At 39.9% G+C, this 21,705-nt stretch overlaps 1 protein-coding gene across 18 annotated transcripts in view; it reads right to left on the bottom strand.

Moving 5' to 3' along the window:
• Positions 1–7,637: 7,637 nt before the first annotated feature.
• The window catches only part of TBC1D24 (TBC1 domain family member 24), a 43,428-nt gene continuing 29,360 nt past the window's right edge, over positions 7,638–21,705 (bottom strand). For 14 of the 18 annotated variants that reach the window (XM_056805479.1, XM_016424226.2, XM_056805478.1 and 11 more), the window contains 7 exons: positions 15,725–16,760; positions 14,820–14,837; positions 12,388–12,546; positions 10,934–10,997; positions 10,098–10,193; positions 9,566–9,803; positions 7,638–8,673 (listed from right to left, as the gene is read on the bottom strand). In XM_056805479.1, coding sequence (XP_056661457.1) covers positions 8,516–8,673; positions 9,566–9,803; positions 10,098–10,193; positions 10,934–10,997; positions 12,388–12,546; positions 14,820–14,837; positions 15,725–16,689 — 1,698 coding nt within the window. In that variant the 5' untranslated portion in view covers positions 16,690–16,760 and the 3' untranslated portion in view covers positions 7,638–8,515. The remainder of the gene's footprint in view (positions 8,674–9,565; positions 9,804–10,097; positions 10,194–10,933; positions 10,998–12,387; positions 12,547–14,819; positions 14,838–15,724; positions 16,761–21,705) is intronic. The other 4 variants (XM_056805485.1, XM_007499507.2, XM_056805486.1 and 1 more) reach the window with 1 other exon arrangement.

The following is a 21,705-nucleotide window of genomic DNA, read 5'->3' as shown; positions in this document are numbered from 1 at the left end:
AACCCTGGGAGTTGGGAGATGGAGTACCCTATGCAAGGAAGAGCCAGGAAGTCAGGGTCACTGCATCACAGAGAATGGGCATGTGGAGGCTGGGGGAGGTAAGGTATAAGGAGACTAGAAAGGTGAGAAGGGACCAGATTATGAAGAACTTTAAAAGCCAATCTGGACTTTATTTTTTTTTTTTGTCTTGGAGGCGATAGGGAAACAAAGGAATTGATTGAATGGGAGTGTGTGTGGTGATATGATCTGACCTAAGTTTTGCAAAGATCAGTTTGACAATGGAGTCAAATATGGGTTAGAATGGGAGAGATTCAAGGCAGGCAGATCCAGCCGTAGCTCACTTTCTTTTCTTTCTTTCCTTTTTTTAAAAAATATTTTATTTTGCCAATTACATGTAATAGCAATTTCTCGACACATTTTTTGAAACTATAAGATGCGAATTGTGTCCCTCCCCCTATCAGAGATGGTACGCAATATGATCTGGGTTACACATGTATGATCATGCAAAATTGACTTCTATATTGTTTACTGTTGCAAGAGAATACTCGTATAAAACTAAAACCTGAAAATAAAAACTCAAATAAAATGAAAAATAGTATGCTTTGTAAAGACATTTTCTTCTACCAATTACATGTAATAACAAATTTCCACAAGTTTTCTGAAGTCATATGAACCAACTTGTCTTCCTCCCTCCACTCCCACCTCCCAGAGATTATAAGCAATTTGATCTGGGTTATACATATATTATCATGCAAAACACATTTCCATAGTATTCATTTTTGTAAGAGAATACTCATATAAAACCAAAACCTGAAAATAAAAACCCAAATACACTGAAGAAATTGCATGTTTTCAGTTGCATTCTAACTCCAAGTTCTTTGTCCAAAGTGCCTCAGAATTACCCTAGATCACTGTATTGCTGAGAATAGCTAAGTCTTTCACAATTGATCATTGTACAACATTGCTGTTGCTGTGAACAGTGTTCTCAGTTCTGCTTATTTCACTTTGCTTCAGTTTGTGTAGATCTCTCCAGCTCTTTCTGAAATCATCCCGTTCATTTCTTCCAGCACAATAGTATTCCATCACCAACATATATCATAACTTATTCAGCCATTCCACAATTGATGTTTCTAATCAATTTCTAATTCGTTGCCACCACAAAAAGAGCAGCTATATTTTTGTATGTGTAGGTTCCATTTTTTTCTGATCTCTTTGGGATACAGACCTAGTAGTGGTATTACAGGATCAAAGGGTATGCACGGTTTTATAGTCCTTTGGGCATAGTTCTAAATTGCCCTCCATAATGGTGGGATCAGTTCACAACTTCACCAGCAATGCATTAGTGTCCCAATTTTGTCACATCCCCTCCAACATTTATTATTTTCCTTTACTTGTCATATTGGCCAATCTAATGGGTGTGAGGTGATACCTCAGAGTCGTTTTAGTTTACATTTCTCTAATCAAGGGCAATTTAGAACATTTTTTTCATATTCATAGCTATGATTTCTCCATCTGAAAACTTGTTCATATCCTTTGACTGTTAACTGGGGAATGACTTGGGTTCCTATAAATTTGACTCAGTAAATATTTGAGAGATGAGAACTCTATGAGAGAAATTTGCTGTAAAAATTTCCCTCCAGTTTCTTGTTCCCCTTCTAATCTTGTTTCCCTAATTTGGTTATGGTAACACCCTTTATGCCTAAATCATATACTCTTTTTGACCTTATCTTGGTATAGGGCTGTGATGGCAAACCTATGGCACACATGCAAAAAAAAGGGGGGGGGGGCACACAGAGCCCTCTGTATGGGCATACCTGAAGCCTTTTTTTTTTTTTAAACTAGAAAGCCAGAGGGACTTGTGATGGCGCTGTTCCCCTCCCCCCTTCCATATGCCTGAGAATGTTTCTTATATCACCCACCCCTATTCTCTGCAGCCAAATGAGAATGCTTCCTCCCTCCCCTATCTGGGATAAGGTGCTGGAGGGCCCCTCCCTACTCCATGCTGCTGAGTCAGTGGTAAAGCTGATTCCTGTGGTGGGGCTGCAGAAAGAGGTGTGAGGGGAGCCTAGTTCACATCATGGCCCAAAGCTGGAGGGGATTCTCCTCCCCCTCTCCAACCACGCCTCCCATCACCTGCTCCTCTGCCCAATGGGATTGCTTCCTTTCTCCCTTATCTGGGGTAAGAGGGTGTCAGGATGAGGGGGACTGGGTCACCGCACTTGGTCTCTGAAAGGTTCTGTACCTAGTTTCTGTCATACTATTTTCCGGTTTTCTCAGCAGTTTTTGGCAAATAGCAAGTTCTTATCCCAAAAGCTGGGATCTATGGGTTTACCAAAAACTAGATTATAAGGTAATTTATCCCTATATATTTGTGTGTTTAATCTATTCCATTGATCCACCATTCTATTTGTTAGTATCAGATTGTTTTGATGATTACTGCTTTTGATGATGATTACTGTACAATTTGAGATCTGGTACTTCTAGGCCACCTTCCTTCACATTATTTTCATTAATTCTCTTGATATTCTTGACCTTTTGTTTTTCCAGATGAATTTTGTTACTATTTTTTCTAGTTCTATAAAATTTGGTAATTTGAGTGGCATGGCATTAAATAAATTAGTTTAGGTAGAATTGTCATTTTTATGTTAGTTCATCCTACCTATGAGGATTAATATTCCAGTTTTTTAAGATCTTGTCTGAAGTGTTTTGTAATTGTGTTCATACAATTCCTGGGCTTATCTTGGCAAATAGCTTCCTAGGTATTTTATATTGTCTAATTATTTTAAATGGAATTGCTTTCTGTCTCTTGCTACTGGACTTTGTTGGTAATATATAGAAATGTTAATGATTTATATGGGTTTATTTTATATCCTACAATTTTGCTAAACTTATTTCAGCTAGCTTTTTAGTTGATTCTCTAGGTATATCATCATATAGTCTACAAAGTGATAGTTTAGTTTTCACTTTGCCTACTTTAATTCATTCGAATTTGCTTTTTTTTTTGCTTATTGCTAAAACTAATATTTCTAGTACAATATTAAATAATAATGGTGATAATGGGCATCCTTGCTTCACTCCTGATCTTATTGGGATAACTTTTAGCTCATCTCCATTATAGATGATACTTGCTGATAGTTTTAGATTCTCCTTATCATTTTAAGGAAAAGCCCATTTATTGATGCTTTGTTTTTAAAAGGATTGGTTGTATTTTATCAAAGGCTTTTCCTATTGAGGTAATCATGTACATCTATTGAGGTAATCATGTAATTTGTTAGGTTTTTTTTTTATATTAATACAGTCAGTTATGCTAATAGTTTCCCTAATATTAAACCAGCCCTGCATTCTTGGTATAAATCCCACCTGGTCTTAGTGAACAATCCTTGTGTCTCCTTGCTAGAATTTTACTTAAACATTTTTCATCTAGGAAATTAGCCTACAATTGTCTTTCTCAGATTTCACTCTTCCAGACTTCCAAATGGGTCATAAAAGGAATTTGGTAGGATTCCTTCTTTGCTTATTTCCCCAAATAGTTTATATTGCATTGGGATTAATTGTTCAATGGAATTCACTTGTGAATTTCTCTGGCCTGGGGTTTTTTTCTGAGGGAATTCACTGAAGGCTTTATTCAATTTCTTTTTGTGAGATGAGATTAAGCGTTCTAATTCCTCTTTTGCTAGCCTGGACAATTTACATAATTCATCCATTTCACTTAATCAGGTATATGGGCATATAATTGGGCAAAATAGTGCCTAATGATTGCTTTTTTTTTTTAACCCTTACCTTCCCTCTTGGAGTCAATGGTAAGGGTTAGGCGATGGGGGTTAAGTGACTTGCCCAGGGTCACACAGCTGGGAAGTGGCAGAGGTCACATTTGAACCTAGGACCTCCCGTCTCTAGGACTGGCTCTCAATCCACTGAGCCACCCAGCTGCCTGGTGAATTCACCCTTTTCATTTTTGATACTGGTAATTTGATTTTTCCTTTTTAAAAAAATAAACCAATGCTCTTATCTGTTGTTTTTCTCATAAAACCAACTCCTAGTCTTATTAGTTTAGCAATTTTCTTACTTTATTTTAAAATATTTAAAAATTTTATTTTTTCCTTTGATTTTGAGGATTTCCAATTTGGTCTTAAGTTGGAGATTTTTAATTTGTTCTTTTTCTAGTTTTTTTGGTGTATGCCCAATTCACTGATCTGCTTTTTATTAGGGGAAAAAGCCATTACCTTCTTGGTATCAAGATTGTGTATTGATTTCACAGCAGAAGAGCAGTAAGCGGTAGGCAATGAGAGGTGACTTGCCTTGGATCACACAGCTATAAGTGTCACATTTGAATCTTAGGACCTCCCATCTCTGGGCCTGGCTCTCAATCCACTGAGCCACCTAGCTGACCCTTCTATTTTATTGATGTGTTTAGCGACACAAAATTTCCACATAGTACTTCTTTGGCTGTATTTCCATGAATTTTGATATGTCTCCTCATTGTCATTCTCCTTAATGAAATTATTTCTATAATTTGTTCTTTGATCCACCCCTTTCAGCAGTCCACTTTCAATAGGTATGAATGAGGTGATGAGGGCCTGCATCAATATGATGGCAACATCACAGAAGAGGTATATATGAGTAATGTTATGGAAGTGAGGAGTTTTAGATACCTAGGTTGTGAGCTTGAGGGACTGGGAGACTGGTAGTCCTTTCTACAATAATGGGGAAGTTAGGAAGAGGGAAGAGTTTGGGAGAAAGTATAGTAAATTTGAACATCTTTTAAGGTGGAGTTCAAGATGGTTGTGAACTATCCAGTTCAAAATATCCAATAAGCAGTTGGAGATGCAAGATTTTAATGAGTATAGAGGACAAGATTAGGGCTAGAGATAATTGAAACCCTGGGAGCTGATGAGTTCAAGTAGTAAAATGATATAGATAGACCAAGACAGAATCTTAGATGAACCCAAATGACATGGATGAAAGTCTATCAGAGCCAGAGAAATGGTCAGATAGGTAGAAAAAGTAAGAGCAGTAGTTTCACAAAAACTTGAGAGTAGAGGTGACTGACTATGTTGAAGGTGGCAGAGAGGTTAAGAGGAATGAGGATTGAAAAAAGGCTATTAGGTTTGTTAAATAATCACCTAAAACTTTGAAGAAAGCAGTTTCATTTGGTGACAGAAGTCAGACTAATAAGAGTTAAGTAGAAAGAGGAAAGAAAGTGAAGGCATTGATTGTAGATAGACTCCTTAAGGAATTTAACCATAAAAAGAGGGGGGGGGGAGATAGGATAACTAATAATTGGTGATGATGATCAAGTGAGAGTTTTCAGAGGATAGGGTAGACATAGGCATGGAAGTAAAGAAGCAGACAGGAAGAGATTTAATATAAATGAGAGTGGGGATTTTAGAGGAAGCAATCTGTTTAAGGATAGGATGTGATCATTTGTGCATATGGGTTTGTCCTGGCAAGGAAAAGGATCACTTCATGTGAAATGGGTAAAGGAGATTGTTGCAGAAAGCCCCTGAGAATTGTGAGATGAAGCCCTCTCAAGTGAACTCAATTTTCCAGTGAAATATAAGGCAAGGTTTTAAGTTAGTGGGGGAAGTTTGAAAAGGTATGAAATATTTGGGAAAAGTTGCTCTGATGAGTGGGAAAATATAAAAGGATCTGTCTTGGTGCAGTGAGGGCCCAGTGGAGATTATATACATTTGTGGTGGACCTAATCAGCATGAGTACAGTTTTATTTTTCTACAGCTTGTTAGATTTTCTTCAGCATTGTTAGAACATGCAGTAGAAGTTGGGAGTAATGCAAGGCTGAGGTTTGGCAGGGCAAAATGTTTGATTCATTAAGAGCTCAAAGGAATTGAGAACAGCTTAGAGTTGGATTGAATCACTGTGGGGTCAAGATAGGTAAGGGAGCATTGTGTAGCCTTGTAAAGAAGTTGAGTGGTGCAGAGTTGGAGATCATGATAAGGATGAGTAGACTTTGGGGTGGCAAGGAAGAGGAAAAGGTGGAATGATAGATTGTGAATAAGGAACTTCAGAGTTCATGAACATGGGAATTGTGGGTAATGGAAAGATCAAAGGTATGATCATCTTTATATATCAGCAGCATAGTCAGGGAGTCAGAGAGCAGTGTGTAGCTGAAAGTCTGCTCATGCTGCACTCTTTATTAAGTTCCAATGCCTCGTTGTTAGAGCCTGGATCAAATATAAAGGTCTCTGTTAGTTTTTAAAAGCTCTTCCCAATCTAGTTCCTTTCTACCATTCCTATCTTCTTACAATCCAATCCAATTACTGGCCTTCATGATGCTTCTTGTATGATGCTCACTTTTGACTCAATTCTTGGGGTGTCTTGTTCGATGTTTGGAATGTTCTTCCATTTCTCTGCCTTTTAACTTTCCTCAAAATTCCACTTAAATCCCATCTCCTACAGAAGGTCTACTCCAGTCCCCCCAACCAACACCATAATTCTTTCCCTCTGAGATTACCTTCCATATAGTCCGTATTTTGTACTTGCAACATGTGCTATATGTTGCCTTTCCATTATGTATTGTTGTAAGCTAGAGGATCAGAAATGGTTTTATTAAATTTTTTACCCATAGTGCCTCAAACAAATGCTTTGTAGTTTAATAATGTTGAATTGAAATGAAATGGCTCAATTCCCAAACTTTTCTCTGTAATGGGCACTCATACCTAAATTTAACTGGATTCAGCTTTTGAGTTAAATTTTATTCAGGTCCCATCTGAAACCTGCAGATTTCCTTCATTTCACAAACCTTCCTGGAAAACAAGTGTTACTAGGGACTTCAAGGTTAAAAAACAAAACTGACTTCTCTGGGGAAAAAAAATCCAAAGAAACAACTGCTTACCACAACTTAGTTCTAAAGTGTGGCAAATAATTTAAATATCAATGAACCATATGGTATTTTGGAAGTTGTAGTTGGTAGCTAGCCCCAAGAACTAGGCAAACAAATGAACAAAGTTTATTTAGTTATTGGGAACTTAGCCAGATGTGGCAATTTCCAGGGGCATGCCAATCTCCAGTCCATGCCATCCTAGTACCCTTTCTCTGCTTATTCTGAACCATAAGTAGCTATGATTCTGATCAAGGTTTTATTGTATGACTAGATAAGAGTAAGTGCTATGGTGTCTTCCCCTTTCTAGAGAAAGGTCAGAGTAGGAGATAGGAGGGTAGAGGAAAGAATCAGTCAAGGCTCTGTTGGAGTCATCCAGCTCTGCCATGTTGCTGGCTTGGAATTGTTATCTCAAAAGAACCCCTGCAACTTGTTCCTTTTCCATAGGGTGGTTCTGCTGGCTTTTGTGACTCTTGAACCAGAGACAGCATGGGACAAACCTACCTAGAGACCAGACCTTCTTTTGCATACCCAAGGATACACATCATTTACCAGAGGCAAACAGACTTCCACCCTCTATGATAAGGCAAAGAGTAAAAGAGCCACACGGGGGCACCAAAGTCCTAACTGAGTGGCAGAATGATAGCGTGGAAGCCTTGGTGGGGCAGTGGAACTGCTGTTCCTCTTCTGATCTCCCACGACCTGGAATTTGTAGATAGTAACCCTAGAAATACCTGTTCTTCATCCCTTTCTTCCCCCAGGGAGAAATCAGGGTCCCAAAGAAAAAGAGGAGAAACACTCAGGCTAGATTCAGTGTTAATGGAAGAAACAGATACACAGGCATATTGAGATTTTTTTTGAGGGTATAAAGGAGCTAAGATAACTAGACAAGGGAGGAGGAAGGTGAATGGGGACTCAGACAGCTATGAGGACGTTAGGGATTTGAGGAGATAGTGCTAATCTTAGTATATAGGGTTAATTCTATCCCTTCTGAGGGCTTCTTTTTCTTGGATTTGAGTTTTCTCCCAAACTCAGAAAGGTAAAGTGCCTGTAGGGCAGATGGTTTGTTCCCATCTGAGCCTATAATTTGAGAGAGGAAAGGGTGGCCCCAATGGCTACATCTAGGAAAGCCTGGTGACCTTTAGACAATCACAGAGGAATTTATACAAAGAGGCCTTTGTTCATCTGCACCTTGAATTACCCTTAGAACAGAAGTTACTTTCCCTACCCCACCAGCCCATCATCAGAACAGCCAGAGAGCCTAAGCATAACCTTGGAATTAGTTCATATAGTGTGATCTCTGCTATTTATCTGTCCCCCAATACCACCCATGGTTCTGTCACAAAAGGAGAGGGGATACTGGATTACACCAAAATCTCTAAGCCTTTTGGGGCAAGGCTTGAGTTTGTCTCTAGAAATGAGGCCCTAGCTCAAAGTAACCCATGTCCTGAGGGATGAAGAGAAGGAAAGTTTCAGGATCTCTTGACCATAGGCTGACTTTTTAGGGAGGTCAGTAACCATCAAAGAAAACTAGGATGGAGAAAGACACTCAAAGGATCATAGGGCCTTGTGCTTCTGTCCAAACTCAGGACTTGAAAATGGGGAAGTCAGTCTTGGAGTAACCTTCCTCTTGAATGTCCTTGTCTTTCGTTCAGGGACTGGTGATTGTGGCCATCTCTAGTCTTGTATATCAGCATCCCAGAAGCCCCACACCTCTAAGGAAGAGATGTGGAAATTTTCAGAGCATAGTGGCTCATTGTTAAAGGTGTCACAGTGTCCTGTGTGGCCTCGATTCAGGTCCTCATCGATATACAAAGCTTGACCACCTCCACCACCTATGAAGATGAAAAGGTCAGCAGCTATAGTTAAGAGAATGACTGCTAATCAGTGTACATTTGCCAGAATATGCACTTGAAAATATATATGTATGGCTTCAAACTATAATGATCACTTTTGGACTGATGTGCATAAAGTTCAACCTAAACCTCTGTATATTTCCAACTGCCAACTAGTCCTCTTCACTTGAATGTTTTGCTGGTACCTGAGAGGTCGGCATATCTTTCACAGCAAATCTGATTTTTTCTAGCCTACCTCTGAACTTCTAGCACTTATGGTGTTGTCTTGTTACCATGTAAATATATTATTTCTATTACTGCCAACCCTCCTAGACATGGGCAAAGCTTATGTCTCTTCAGTCTTTCCTACCCTAAAATGTAGCTGAGCTCAAGGCTGGGTAGAGGTGCTCAGCTGACATTGGTGGAAAGCTATGAAAAGACTAATAGCAGGACAGTCTTATGGTCACCCCAAGTATAGTAGCTCTCCCACAAACCCTAGTACCTTGGTCATACTCAGAAAGAAAACCAGCATCAACTTCTAGGTTGGTAAGAATCTGGAAGGAAATCTGGGATGAGTGAGCTTGGGAGGATAGAAAGGGAATAAACTTTGCAATTTATTTAATCTGTGTGATCTTGGGTTTCAGTTTCCTCATGGCAAAATGAGAGGTTTGGGCTAGGTGATCTCTGAGGTCCAATTCAGCTCCCAATCCATGATCCTAACACAATTCAGTACACTCAGGGTGAATAATTACACACACACATATCTTATGGCTGGTGGGGAATAGGGAGAATAGCAGGGAAAAGGTCAAGGAAGAGGGAAGAGAGACAGAAAAATATGGGGAAGAATCAAGGTTGGAATGGTAGGGGAAGATATGTTAGGGTAGCGTATTACCTATGATGATGCAATCATTGTTTCCAGCCATGAACATGGATTCAGTTTTTGAAGGAAGATGGAAGTGCCGAGCAGCCAAGAAAGGTGAGAGTCGACTTGAGGGGTGGTCTGGATTTTGCAAGTCTTCCATTTGTGAACTTGAACCTGAAGTTGTGGGCTGTAAAACTGTGGCTGAATCCTTGACTGGTTCTGGGTGCTTTATCACTACCCAAACGTATCGCTGAACTCTTGGCTTCAGCTGTGGAGATGAAGTGTCAGAAGAATCAGAGTTAAAGGGTCTGAGGCCTGAAGGAGGGTCCAGATTTTGGGTAAGGGGAATCAAAAGGACTAAATGCTCACCCTGCCCCCCCACCCCAAGCACGACCTACTTTCATCTCATGGCTCATCCACCATCCTTGTAGTTCATAGTGGTGGGGCACAGGTGAGAGAACTTTGTGACCAATCAGCACATAGGTTGCTAAAGAGATTGAACTCCTCTTAACGGTTCCATCCTTATCTCTGTGTCTTACCTCTCACATTAAGACCCACTCACCCTAAACACAAAGCACTCCCCGGTCCCAAAGAAGCTCAGCTTTCCTCCAAACTTGTTTCGATCCTTCCAGTCTGTCGATAGGTAAGCACCACAAACCTAGAATAAGAGATTGTGAAACTGCAATCTTCACATCAGTCTGTGGCCCATAAAGCCCAACAACTCCCATACTAGTCATTCCTCAGGTAAAAGGATGGGAGCTCATAACTACCAAGGGATCTAAAGAGTCAGCCTGCATTCTGCCAAAAAGGGTCTGAGCTCCCATTTACCCTTAGGGTACAAATGCCTAGATCTTACAGTATTTCTGGGAGATCTCTAAAATGGAGGGAGGGGGTAGAAACAGGCTCCAGGAATATGCTCCCAATTTAGATACAAAGAATAAAGGATATTAGTGCCAGAGGCACAACATTCTTCAGTCCCTTGTGGTCAAGGTCCCACAGTGACAAGACAAGAATAGCTTTCTCTCTACTCCAAGAATACCTTGAATCTAATATTTTCAAAGACAGAATCTCTAATCAGAATATGCTGATAGAATATTATTTCTAGGATACTAAAAAGACCTCCCTGCCAAAGAACATCCTCCTCCTCCCTCCCCACCACCTTTAATCTTTTACAGTCAAATGTCAAAGCATTTGAAATGTCAACATTAAAATAAATTCTTTTGGTTATTTTCCTAAACTTAGGTTCCTTCTCTGAAACATCTCTGTAATGTGTATACTCTAGGGGCATCCTTCCACATGGGGCTCCATGTTTTGCTTGGCACCCCTCATTTCTGAGGAGCTAATTTTATAAAGTTTAACAATAAGAATGTACTCAAAGCCTCAGGTCTCTAGCTTTACCTCTTTCTCTGTTGTCTTGAGGAGAAGGAGAGTTGGCTCATGTCCATCACAGTGGTAATAAAGCCTGCAGGCAAAAATGACATTATTTGACAGTTACAGTGCCACCCATGATATATAGAAGAGGATAAAGAAGGGAGGCTGTATCTGGTGGAGTGGGGCAGGTAAGGAAAGAAGTCCAGATCTTTTCTCTCATATATTCAGGTCAAAATGACTGAAAAACAGCACCATGGAAGATTGACAACAGCTTCTCAAAAGCTCAGGTGAAGTTCCTCAGCAACATTCTTTGTAGGCAAAACTAAGTAGGAGCCATAAGGGGCACACAGAAAACAGGACACTTGGTCCTTGCCTAAGAAAAACCAGCACTTTGCTTGAGAAAACAGGGAATGGGATGGGGGGGGGGGGGGGAGGAGAAGAGGTAGAAGTGGAGATTATACTGTAGGAAAGAAAGAAAACAGGTGCGGACTGAACCAGTGCCAACTATGTCTCCCCCTCCACCCTTCCTGGGGCCTCGGGCTGGAATCTTCTTAGAGGCCAGGCCTGGCACGTGCTGTTCTGCAGTGGTTGGAAAAGACTAAGAAATGTGGTTCAGGTTGCTCAATGTCTGTGTTGGGGCTGGCAGATGCTGCCTATGGGAGTTAGCCAAGGAAGGTTTCTGGCATCTCCTTTCCTGGAGCATTTAGAACTAGAGTCAGAGTATCTCTGCTTTAGGAAGGCCAAGCAGTTGTGCAGACACTAGAGACCCCTCTCTACCTGGCAGATTTGGATCTAGTAACTGGCAGTGACCTGATACAGGTAGTGCACCTTATCAGTAAACCTCTCACAGCCTGGGGCAAAAAAAGAGGAGCTGGGGTTGGAGGAGTCATTTATACTAATGCTCTGAGAGAGACCAGAAGCTAACACTTTTAATCCAGCATCTAGCTTCCTTGGACTCCCAGGCAGAAGGATTGGAGAAGAATCAGTTATGTCTTGCAATTTGAATGTTATTCTCATTTTCACCAGTTAATCAATAAATTTCTCAAGGCAGGGCCCATTCATGTCTTCTCCCTTTATCCCCTAAGATTTCTGGTCTAGAGAGAGGTATATAAAAAGCACCCAAGAATAACATTTATTTGAGCTGAATCACTTTAGGGCAGTAAAGCTTGAAGCCAAAGAAGGAAAGGACACTTTTATCCTGGATAAGAAGCTCCAGATTTCAGTGACCACTGGTATGAAGACCTCACCCTAGGGAAACAGAACCCCAGGCAGCAAGGAAATGAGCTTCATCCCTTTCAAAAGTCTAATTACCACTTGGCTTACCCAGGGAAGTATGGAGGAGTCAAGGTCAGGGCCCCAATTTTCCCTCCATAACTTCTATTTACATATAGTCTATAGAAAGGCTGAATGAGAGAAGAGCCTGATCAAAAAATGTTAGCTCAGGGATCCCATATGGGAAGGACACAGCTGGATAGGGTTACCTTGTCAGGCTATATCCATGTTGTGTAGTAGAGAAAATCAGCAGAGGCTGACAGAGAGCAAACCGTTCAGGGATCCATGACCAGATGTCTCTCATCTCCTTCACAGTGACAATTTCTGACTTGAAATTCCCAGGATCAACAGCCAAGTGCACAAACATCCTGGGGAAGATGAGAGGAAAAGTTTAGAATTTCAAGGATGGCCACATACCAGGAATCCTTCTGGGCACCCAAACTAGGAAAGACGAGTAGCATTTTGGGACTAGGCTTGAATGGGAATTCCCATTGTGGGAGTAACCAGTCTGAATGTGAAGGAAAAGATTGGAGAAAAGGGGCAGCCAGTATTGATAAGAGCAGCACCAATTCCAAAATTACTGGAGGCACTACTTCCCTACTTGTAAAAAGAGTGCAGCCTGTTTACCAGATAAAGTCCTCTTTCCCCTTAAGATCTCCACACAAGAACAATCAGGAGTTCTCTCAAGTCACATATTTGTTTGGGAGGCCAGACCCTCACTTTCTCTGACTTCAAAAACAGAACCTATCTCCCCTGTCCATACAGTAGTACTATGAGAATACACAAGAGTACAAACTTTATAGAATTAAGTTTCTTGAAGGCAGGGACTATTTATTTTTTGTTTTTGTATTTCAAGCACTCTGCATTGTCAAACTGAATGAAGACCTTCAAAATTAATGAAGTTTGCTAATGAGCTGAAGGACAAAGCAGACTTCCCAGGCACAAACATCTCAGATGGACTGTTCCTTCAAGACTACAGCTGTAGTTCACACTTGGAAACCAAAATGAAGAACTCTCTACATGTTTGAATTCCCAGAGTTGAAATTCTGTCCAAGGTGGCCTATGCTTCTTTGAGAGTTTTAATATGAAAAATGAAGAGATAAAACTCATTTTTTCCACTTGTCCTAATATCAACAAAAATTTAGTAAGCATTGACTATTCAAACAAATGACCCCAAGAGATCCCTTGGGTCCCTCTGCCAATTAATGGAAGGACAAGTCACTTCCATGGATGTTAATATCTCTGACATGGAAGGCCAATCCTCTTAAAGAAAAGGCTTAATAGGAGAGTAGGGGTGTATATCCTAAGGCCAGGATATACAAAACACAAGGGGAAAAAGAGGCCAGGAGAACAGTGGTGTGGAAAAGAGGACTGAGAGGCTGAGGATCCCTAATGAAGATGTAGGGAAGACTCATGCCTATTAATTCTAGCAAAAGGTCTTAAATATGTTTGCCTCTATTATCTATCTCTGGACATTTCAATCAGGATCTGGACTCTCCTCACCCACTCTTATTCTCCTTCACAACCCAGAACTTTAGGTTTGCCTCAATGAGAGGGAGAGAGCACTGAAACTCAAAGTTGTCAAGAAAGACATATAGCTTGGTTCCAATCACTCAATTTTTGGCTTTGTGAGTATTTTCAGTTCAGCTGAGTCTAGGACCCACTCTTACTCACCCACATTGGCTACTATCTGACTTGGACCCAATATATTTAATCAGTTTATAGAGTCACTTATTCCTTTGCATTGCTGATATTGCACTCTACATAAAAAAACTTGCTATTCCAAAAAAGTAAAAAATGGTGCTGCTCTTTAACTCATATATCAGTTCATTCTCTTTCTTCCACAAAACTTTCCCTAACATTAAACTCAAGTACCGGGAGCTATGGTAATGATATATCACTCATAGATCAAATAGCTGATACAATATATGACCAGGCTGCCTAGATTTATGGAACTAATCATAGGCTCCCCTTTTTTCTTCACTCTTTAATAAGGCTCCACATTTCAAACAAAGTTTCTCATTTGGGTATTAAAATTTGTGTTACTTTCATGTTTGGTATATTTTTTGGTGTTTATATGACAGGAATTTCAGGACATATAACTTCAGAAGAAGGGAAACAGTGCTCTGAGATTTAAAAAGTTCTTGATGAGAAGCCACATTCTCTGGAATGGTTCACTTCTTCCTATAGGCCTGGCCATTTTGCCTGTGTTGCTTCATATGCCCTCACCCACATACCTGGAGTGTTTTCATTTTACACAAAGCAGAAGAACTAGGGGCATCAAGGTGACCCTAGTTTGTGCTGAAGTTTTTACCCTTTGGACCATATTTACAGGGTCCTTGGGCTGCTTTTCCCAACTCCCATGAACCAGTCCCCACACCAGCAGGGTAGGGTCCAGGAATCAGCCAAGCACAAGACAGGACAGACAGGCAGGCAGCAGACAGCATCAGCAAGGCAGGGTCCCAGAGTCAGCTAAGCACAGATAGGCAGATAGCACCAGTGAAGCAGGATATGGAGAGTCAGGCAAGTATAGGACAGAGACACACACACAGTCAGCAGACAGCATCAGTGAGGCAGGATTTAAGAGTTGGCAGAGCACAGATAGACAAGAGAAGCAGAAAGATTCAGTTTTCAAACCTACCTTTTAGAAGGTGAAACACTAAAAAAACAGGAGGGGGACAGTGGACATGGAAATTAAAGAAAAAAAAATGAGACAGATAGGAAAAGATTAACAGTAAGTCCCTAAATCCACAGTAAGCTCTTTTTATAGGCCTAAAGAGAAAGATATTAACATATTGCTTCTTGAAGATAAATTGTCCCATAGTCATAGACAAAGATGGCCCCGATGGAGTAGGAATTTAACCCTAGGATACTACAGGCATAGCTCTGTGGACTTTCTAGCCAGTACCTTTAAGGAACTGTTCTGCAGGTAGGTACATGGTTTGGTTAAGAAGCAACAGACAATATATAATGGGACCCAGAGTTTGAAGGTCACTAATGTATTTTGGATGCCTGATATGCCTATCTTCTGCAATAGTTTCTGATGAGCCTGAAAGGCAATTCAGTGTGTAAACAATGACTAAAGGTACCCTGACTTTCCACTCCTAGAAACCAATCTCATATCTCAAGCCCAGACTAACCTCAACTTTCAGACAGATGGGATGGGCCAAAGGCTGTCCATAGTACCGTTTTGCCCCATCCTCCACCTTCCTCCCACAGATGGGATACAAGTTATCCCCTTCATAACAAATTATAAGCCCTAATAATTTTTATTTAGAAGGGCCTTGAGAATTAATGGAAAGATGCCCAATTGTCTTCAGGTTAGCCAAGAGAAGGACTAAAATATAAAATCAGAGCCCAAACACACAGACAAAAACATTTTATACATGCCTATTCCTCTTACAAGCTCAAGCTTCCTGTGTTCAGTACATAGACATTGGTATCATACTCTCCCAAATGTCAACCTACCCTTGAGGAAAAGGGAGAAGATGGAATAGGCTGCCCGTGGCTCAAGGCATAAACTGAAAACCAAATCAACTACCTCACCTTTTATGCTTGACAGTGATTCCTTTCTGCTTCAGAACTGCCTCATTGGCCATTTGCAAGAGATAGATCTCTTTCCGGGAGAAGAGACGGATGGAAAAGGCTTTGTCCAGCAGCTTCTCAGGAGATACTGTCTGATGGATATCCCTGACAAACTTACGGATATCCTGCTTCACATTCTCTGACTCTGTAGTCTTCCCAACTCTTGATTTGTAGAAGAATTTGAGAATTGACAAAGCAACTCTGTAAAGTACCTTGTAACCCTCGACCAGGAAGACATCAAAGACTCGAGCAAAGTAACTGAGTGGGAGATCCCCAAAGAGCCACCGCAGCCAGTCAGAATAGACCTGAAATACATCCTCTGATGCTTCTACTAATAGCCTGTGGGCTGCCTGGCAGTATTTGGTAGCAAGGTCCCCAAATGTCATACAGGAAGTCTCAAAGGCAAGAAAGCTCTGGTCAATAAACCTCTTATTGGGGTCATTGCAAGCCAATATATGACAAGTTTTCTCAAAACACTCCGCTTCATCAATGCTATAGTGCAGAAGTAGGGCGACAATGGCTGGGAGTGTTGGGCAATAGGAAATGTCGGGGAACTGGTTAGCAATACAAAGAAGGATCTTTTGAACAGCTTCTTCTCCCTGTGGATTCAGGCAGTAGGTTGGGGCCAGACTATTTTCCACAAACTCAGGCAAAGGAAGGCTAGCGGTGCTTCGTTTGCCTACAATCTTTCCTACAATGTCACTGTAGACGCTGGCATCAGGTGTGACTGTTCGACATGGAATCTCTTCAATCAGCCTTTGGTAAACCTTCCCCCTAAGACTGTGGCTTTTGGCCCAGTAACCTTGGCGTGCCAACTGTTTTATCTCCTGAAAGTCTACATTAATTATGTTCTTGGGTCCTAGGTCTGGAATCATAGCTTCCATCTTGTCTGGATCCACAAAGCGGTTATATTCTCGAGTACCCATGACTCAAAGAGGTTTCACAAAGGTGGTAGGTAGTAGGGGGAATGGCTTATCTTGGCAGCACAATCTTGCACCTGGAGAAGAAAAAACACTGGCTCGAAAACTTCATTCATCTTAGAGGTTTTTTTCTATTTGCCCCACTATAGAACCTATACATTTAGGGGAAATTAAAAAAAAATCTTGAAATTAGGGTTTATTTAAATCTGAGTTAAATATCTGAAAACACACACAAAAAAGGCTTTAAATTGAGATCTCATAGAATACAGATAACTACTAGGTCATATAGTATTTGAGCCAGTATTTTTATTAATAAAATAGGAACTGGAACTGTGATTTCAGTATAAGGAACTCCCAAGTGAGGAAACTCCCTTAACCAATTTGGGTCAACATCTTCTCTGGGACTTATATAGTTTCTAGAGAGTTGCCTATAACACTAAGAGGATAAATGATTTGTAAGAGTTACAACTCAGTATTTGTCAGAAAAAAGGCCAAACTCAGATCTTCTTGGCTTCAAGTTTAGTTTCTCTATCTTCTATACTATAATACTGCATTTTTTTTTAAACCCTTACCTTCCATCTTGAAGTCAATACTGTGTATTGGCTCCAAGGCGGAAGAGTGGTAAGGGTTAGGCAATGGGGGTCAAGTGACTTGTCCAGGGTCACATAGCTAGGAAGTGGCTGGGGCCAGATTTGAACCCAGGACCTCCCATCTCTAGGCCTGGCTCTCAATCCACTGAGCTACCCAGCTGCCCCCTATAATACCTCATATTAATGAAAAATTTCCTAAAGTTTTAGGAACAGGTTGCAATGAAAGGGTTACCACAATCTCCTCCAAAGGTAATTGAGGAAAACCAAAAACAACACCTCTACTTGATTTAGTACAGAAACATTTCATTCAGGGTATAGATGTTTATAAGGTTGTTAGTTAATAAATCAAAACATAGACTTTAAGTGAGCTGGGGGAATAAATAATTTAACATCCAATCAGTTGAGTACACAACATCTAGATGTGGAATATTAAATTACATTGAACTTTAAGAGCATGTAAGTTGGTTTCAACTTGGATTGATCAAATGAATATTGTTTAGCTTCTATCACACCTGGCATGCACATAATTCTTTATTCCATTTGTGACCTTTATTTCTATGAATAATCAAGCAGTTAGTTTTGGCCCAGGAATAATAGAATCACATCTCTTAAGAGTTGGAAGGGACTGTGAAAGTAAAACAAAAAATAAAGGCACTATGGATGTGTCTCTGGATATAACATGCTAGTTTATATAGTGATGAGAAGACAGTTGAGCTCTCCCCTATGTTTGTGAATGTAGATATCTATCACCACTTTTTCCTTCACTCCTAGTAATCTGGTTTTTGTCTCCATTCCTTAGCTGAAACTGTTATAACTTTTTTTTTTTAACTCTTACCTTCTGTCTTAGAATCAATAGTGTGTATTGGTCCCAGGCAGAAGAGTGGCAAGGGCTAGGCAATGGGGGTTAAGTGACTTGCCCAGGGTTACATAGCTAGGAAGTATTTGAGGCCACATTTGAACCCAGGGCCTCCTGTCTCTAGGCCCAGCTTTCAATCCATTAGCTACCTAGCTGCTCCACCAATAACTTAACTAAGTTCAATAGTCTCTTCTCTGGGTTCATACTTCTTAACCTTTCTACAGCATGAGTCTTTCTTGATACTCTTTTCTTCTTTAGAATTTGTGACAGTGTGCCCTGCTAGGACTCTTCTTTCTTCTGATTATTCCTTCTTGGTTTCTGTCATTGGTCCTTTCTTCTTCTTGCCATTGAGTAGGTATCCTCAAAACTCTGTCCTTGGCCCTATTTTCTATGTTCTCTTCAAAGGTAATCTCATCTACTCCTTTTGCTTAAATTATGACCTTGATGCAGAGTGTGTGTGGTTAGCCTGATCTCTCTCTTCAAATGCTTTCTAGATATCCTCATTTGGATGTCCCAAAACCTATTTTAAACACTTCCAAAATGAAATTTGTTTTCTGTTTTTGTTGCAGACTAAGTTTTCATGATTAGTAACAAATTTTAAAGTTCTATATAAATGTCCACTAAGTGCTTTACAGACATTATCACTTCATTTGGGCCTTACAACAACCTTGAGTTGGTATACTTGTGTCATTCTCATCTTAGAGAAAATAAAAATCAGACTCATAAAGAATGACTTGCTCAAGCTTATTTGGCTAGTAAGTGTCAGAGATGGGAACTGAATTCCTAACAACCAATCCAGGACTCACTCCATCCATGCTGTCTATCCTAATATATTTATTTGCATGGCTCTAAAAGCTCATCTGTGAATCTCAATAGATAAAGACTGCAAGCCATCTATGCTTTCTTATTCTGTGCAATTCTTATCCATGTTCTTTCATAACTCTGCCATAAAGGATCTACCCAGTACCAAGTTTCTTAATATTTTATAGATACCAATATAACATTCAGACTCTCTGATGCTTTCCATACATAACAACTTTTTGTCCTTTCTAGTCACACATATATATATCTGTTGTCTTTTCTACTTACTTGTAAATTACCATTGGTAATATGCCTCAAGGTACTAACTAACACCCACTATATGGCTTTATGTTGTCCTTTAGGTCAAATACAACTTTGATCACTGATACTGTATTATTCCTTGATTTGCTATACAGCATCACTGAGGTAATTAAGATTTAAAAGATGTGTTTTGGCAGCAGGGAGCAGCCTGCTAAGCAAATTGCACTGTGCAATTTCCCAAATTCATTGCACTGTGCAAAATTCCCAATCTTGATGCAACAATCTTGCACTTCTGTAGCCCCCAGTAGTAAGAATGAACCCCAGTTTATATGGGTAGCCATAGCTTTAAAAACAGGCAGACATATAAGCCTGCTCCCTAGCATGAGAAAAACAAATATTGTATGAAAATTATTGATGCAGGAGTTCTGTGAGAAGAACATATGGAATTCTATAAAAAGTTGGGTCATACATTGATATGCTGACATGTTGAATTGACATGCTAAATTACCACCTATAGAAAACTGTTCAAAGCCAGCTAAGTAATCTAAATCCATTGTTTCCATCCTGTTAATCACTGACTTCCATTATAAGTGATTATTAACCCTCTGCCTGATCCAACCATCTATAAATAGCTACTTGAAATCAATAAATTTTGTCACTGATTTGCAAGAGAATTCTGCATGTCTCTCTGTCAGTTTGACCCTCCTGTAATCCTAGAATCATCTCTCTCATCCATATTCTAGAACCCACAAGCTATTTGTAGAGCTGCCCTTTACATAATGGTGCCCAATGTGAGGCAAGATAAGAAGGGTAAATTTGTGGACAATTATCTAATAAGGATACAGGATCCTGCTTATTACTACGAAGTGGCTCTGATACCTGCCTGAATAATTCCCATGCATCATAGGAGATCCTTTCTAATAACATTCTTCACCTGAATGATTGGAAAAAGATAGCTAAAGCATGTCTATTAGGAGAATATTTATTGTAGAATATGTGGAAATTTATTGTGGAAGTCTGAATATGAGGATGAAGCAAAGATTCAGGCAGAAAACAATTGGAATGCAAATTATATAAAAGAGATCTCTTCCAAACTGCCTTAAGTAGCACTAGCCTTGATCTGGCCCCTACATCCTTTCTCATTACTCTGTACTGTAAATTAGTAGCAAAATTAATGACCCAAGGGAAAAAAGTGAATGAGTATGACTAATAGAAAAACCTATTCTAGCAATTTCAACCTTCTCTGATGGGACTTGTGTTCCATGTTTGTCTTGTAAATCTGTGATGTCTGTGTCATGAATCTATGTTATATGTAGTCTGTATGTGTGCACTGGGAGGATTAATTTTGGGGAAAAATAAAAGAGGTCCTTTGTCCTTTGCTACCTCTCTTTCTCTCCTTTATTACTCCAAGAAGAATGGAAGAGACAAACCAGAGATGGTTTGAGAGATTCAGAAACAGCATTGTAGAACCTTTTGAGTCTCCTAAAACTTGACAAAATTTAATTAATTAAGCGAAAAGAAATCTTACTCTATACTCTACCACCTCATTACTAATGAAGTTGTTTTTTCCTTCATTTCAAAGAGAATCAATGGCATCACAGGGTGATGTCTCAACTTGTTCATGAATTGGATTTAAGTGAAGGCAGAGCCGCACACAATTGTCAATTTTACTCTCTTTTCCTATTTCAGATATCTTTATGATACTTTGAAAAATTGTTTTCATCTGTCCATTATTCAGAAGACTTCATGTACAGACAACCCTCTCCCTCATGGCCAGGTAAAATTATCCTTAAACAGATTGAGGGTAACTTAAGAAGTACTGAGGTGAAGTGGTGGCTCCCAAATATTATGGTTGTACTCTCTCAGATGATGAAAGTAGATGACTACTGAAATTCTGGGAGATTTGATTCCATTTTTTTTTAAACCATTACCATCCCTCTTGGAGTCAATGCTGTGTATTGTTTCCAAGGCAGAAGAGTGGTAAGGGTTAGGCGATGGGGGTTAAGTGACTTGCCCAGGATCACACTGCTGGGAAGTGTCTGAGGACAGATTTGAACCTAGGACCTCCTGTCTCTAGGCCTGACTCTCAATCCATTGAGCTACCCAACTGCCCCCAATTCCAACTTACATTTATTTATTATCTTTTTATTTTTTTTTCTGCAAATGCTCTTGAAATGATCTGGGTTAGCTGTGCTCAAGTCAAGTTTTCTTAAGGCTTGTTATCCTCTTCACTATCCCCTCCCCCCCCCCCCCATTTAAAGTGATAGTGTTCCTGGGCTTTCCCCCCACCCCATCTTCCTCTCCAATAATTTTCAAATGAGCAAATATTCTGGTGTAATACTGGGCTGCCTGCCACATCTGTTTGTTGACTAAGATAAATATGTTATACTGGTTAAATCTCTAAGTAATAGTCATAATGAAAAACAATGATTTTACCTTTATTCATTTAGTATTTTTCAGAGGCAACAGATTGCCTTCTGGCATACAACATTCTATAAACATTCATGACCATGG

The sequence above is a fragment of the Monodelphis domestica genome, chromosome 7 (assembly GCF_027887165.1).
Source record: "Monodelphis domestica isolate mMonDom1 chromosome 7, mMonDom1.pri, whole genome shotgun sequence".
NCBI classification, from domain to species: domain Eukaryota; kingdom Metazoa; phylum Chordata; class Mammalia; order Didelphimorphia; family Didelphidae; genus Monodelphis; species Monodelphis domestica.
This window is presented reverse-complemented; position numbering and strand designations above follow the sequence as displayed.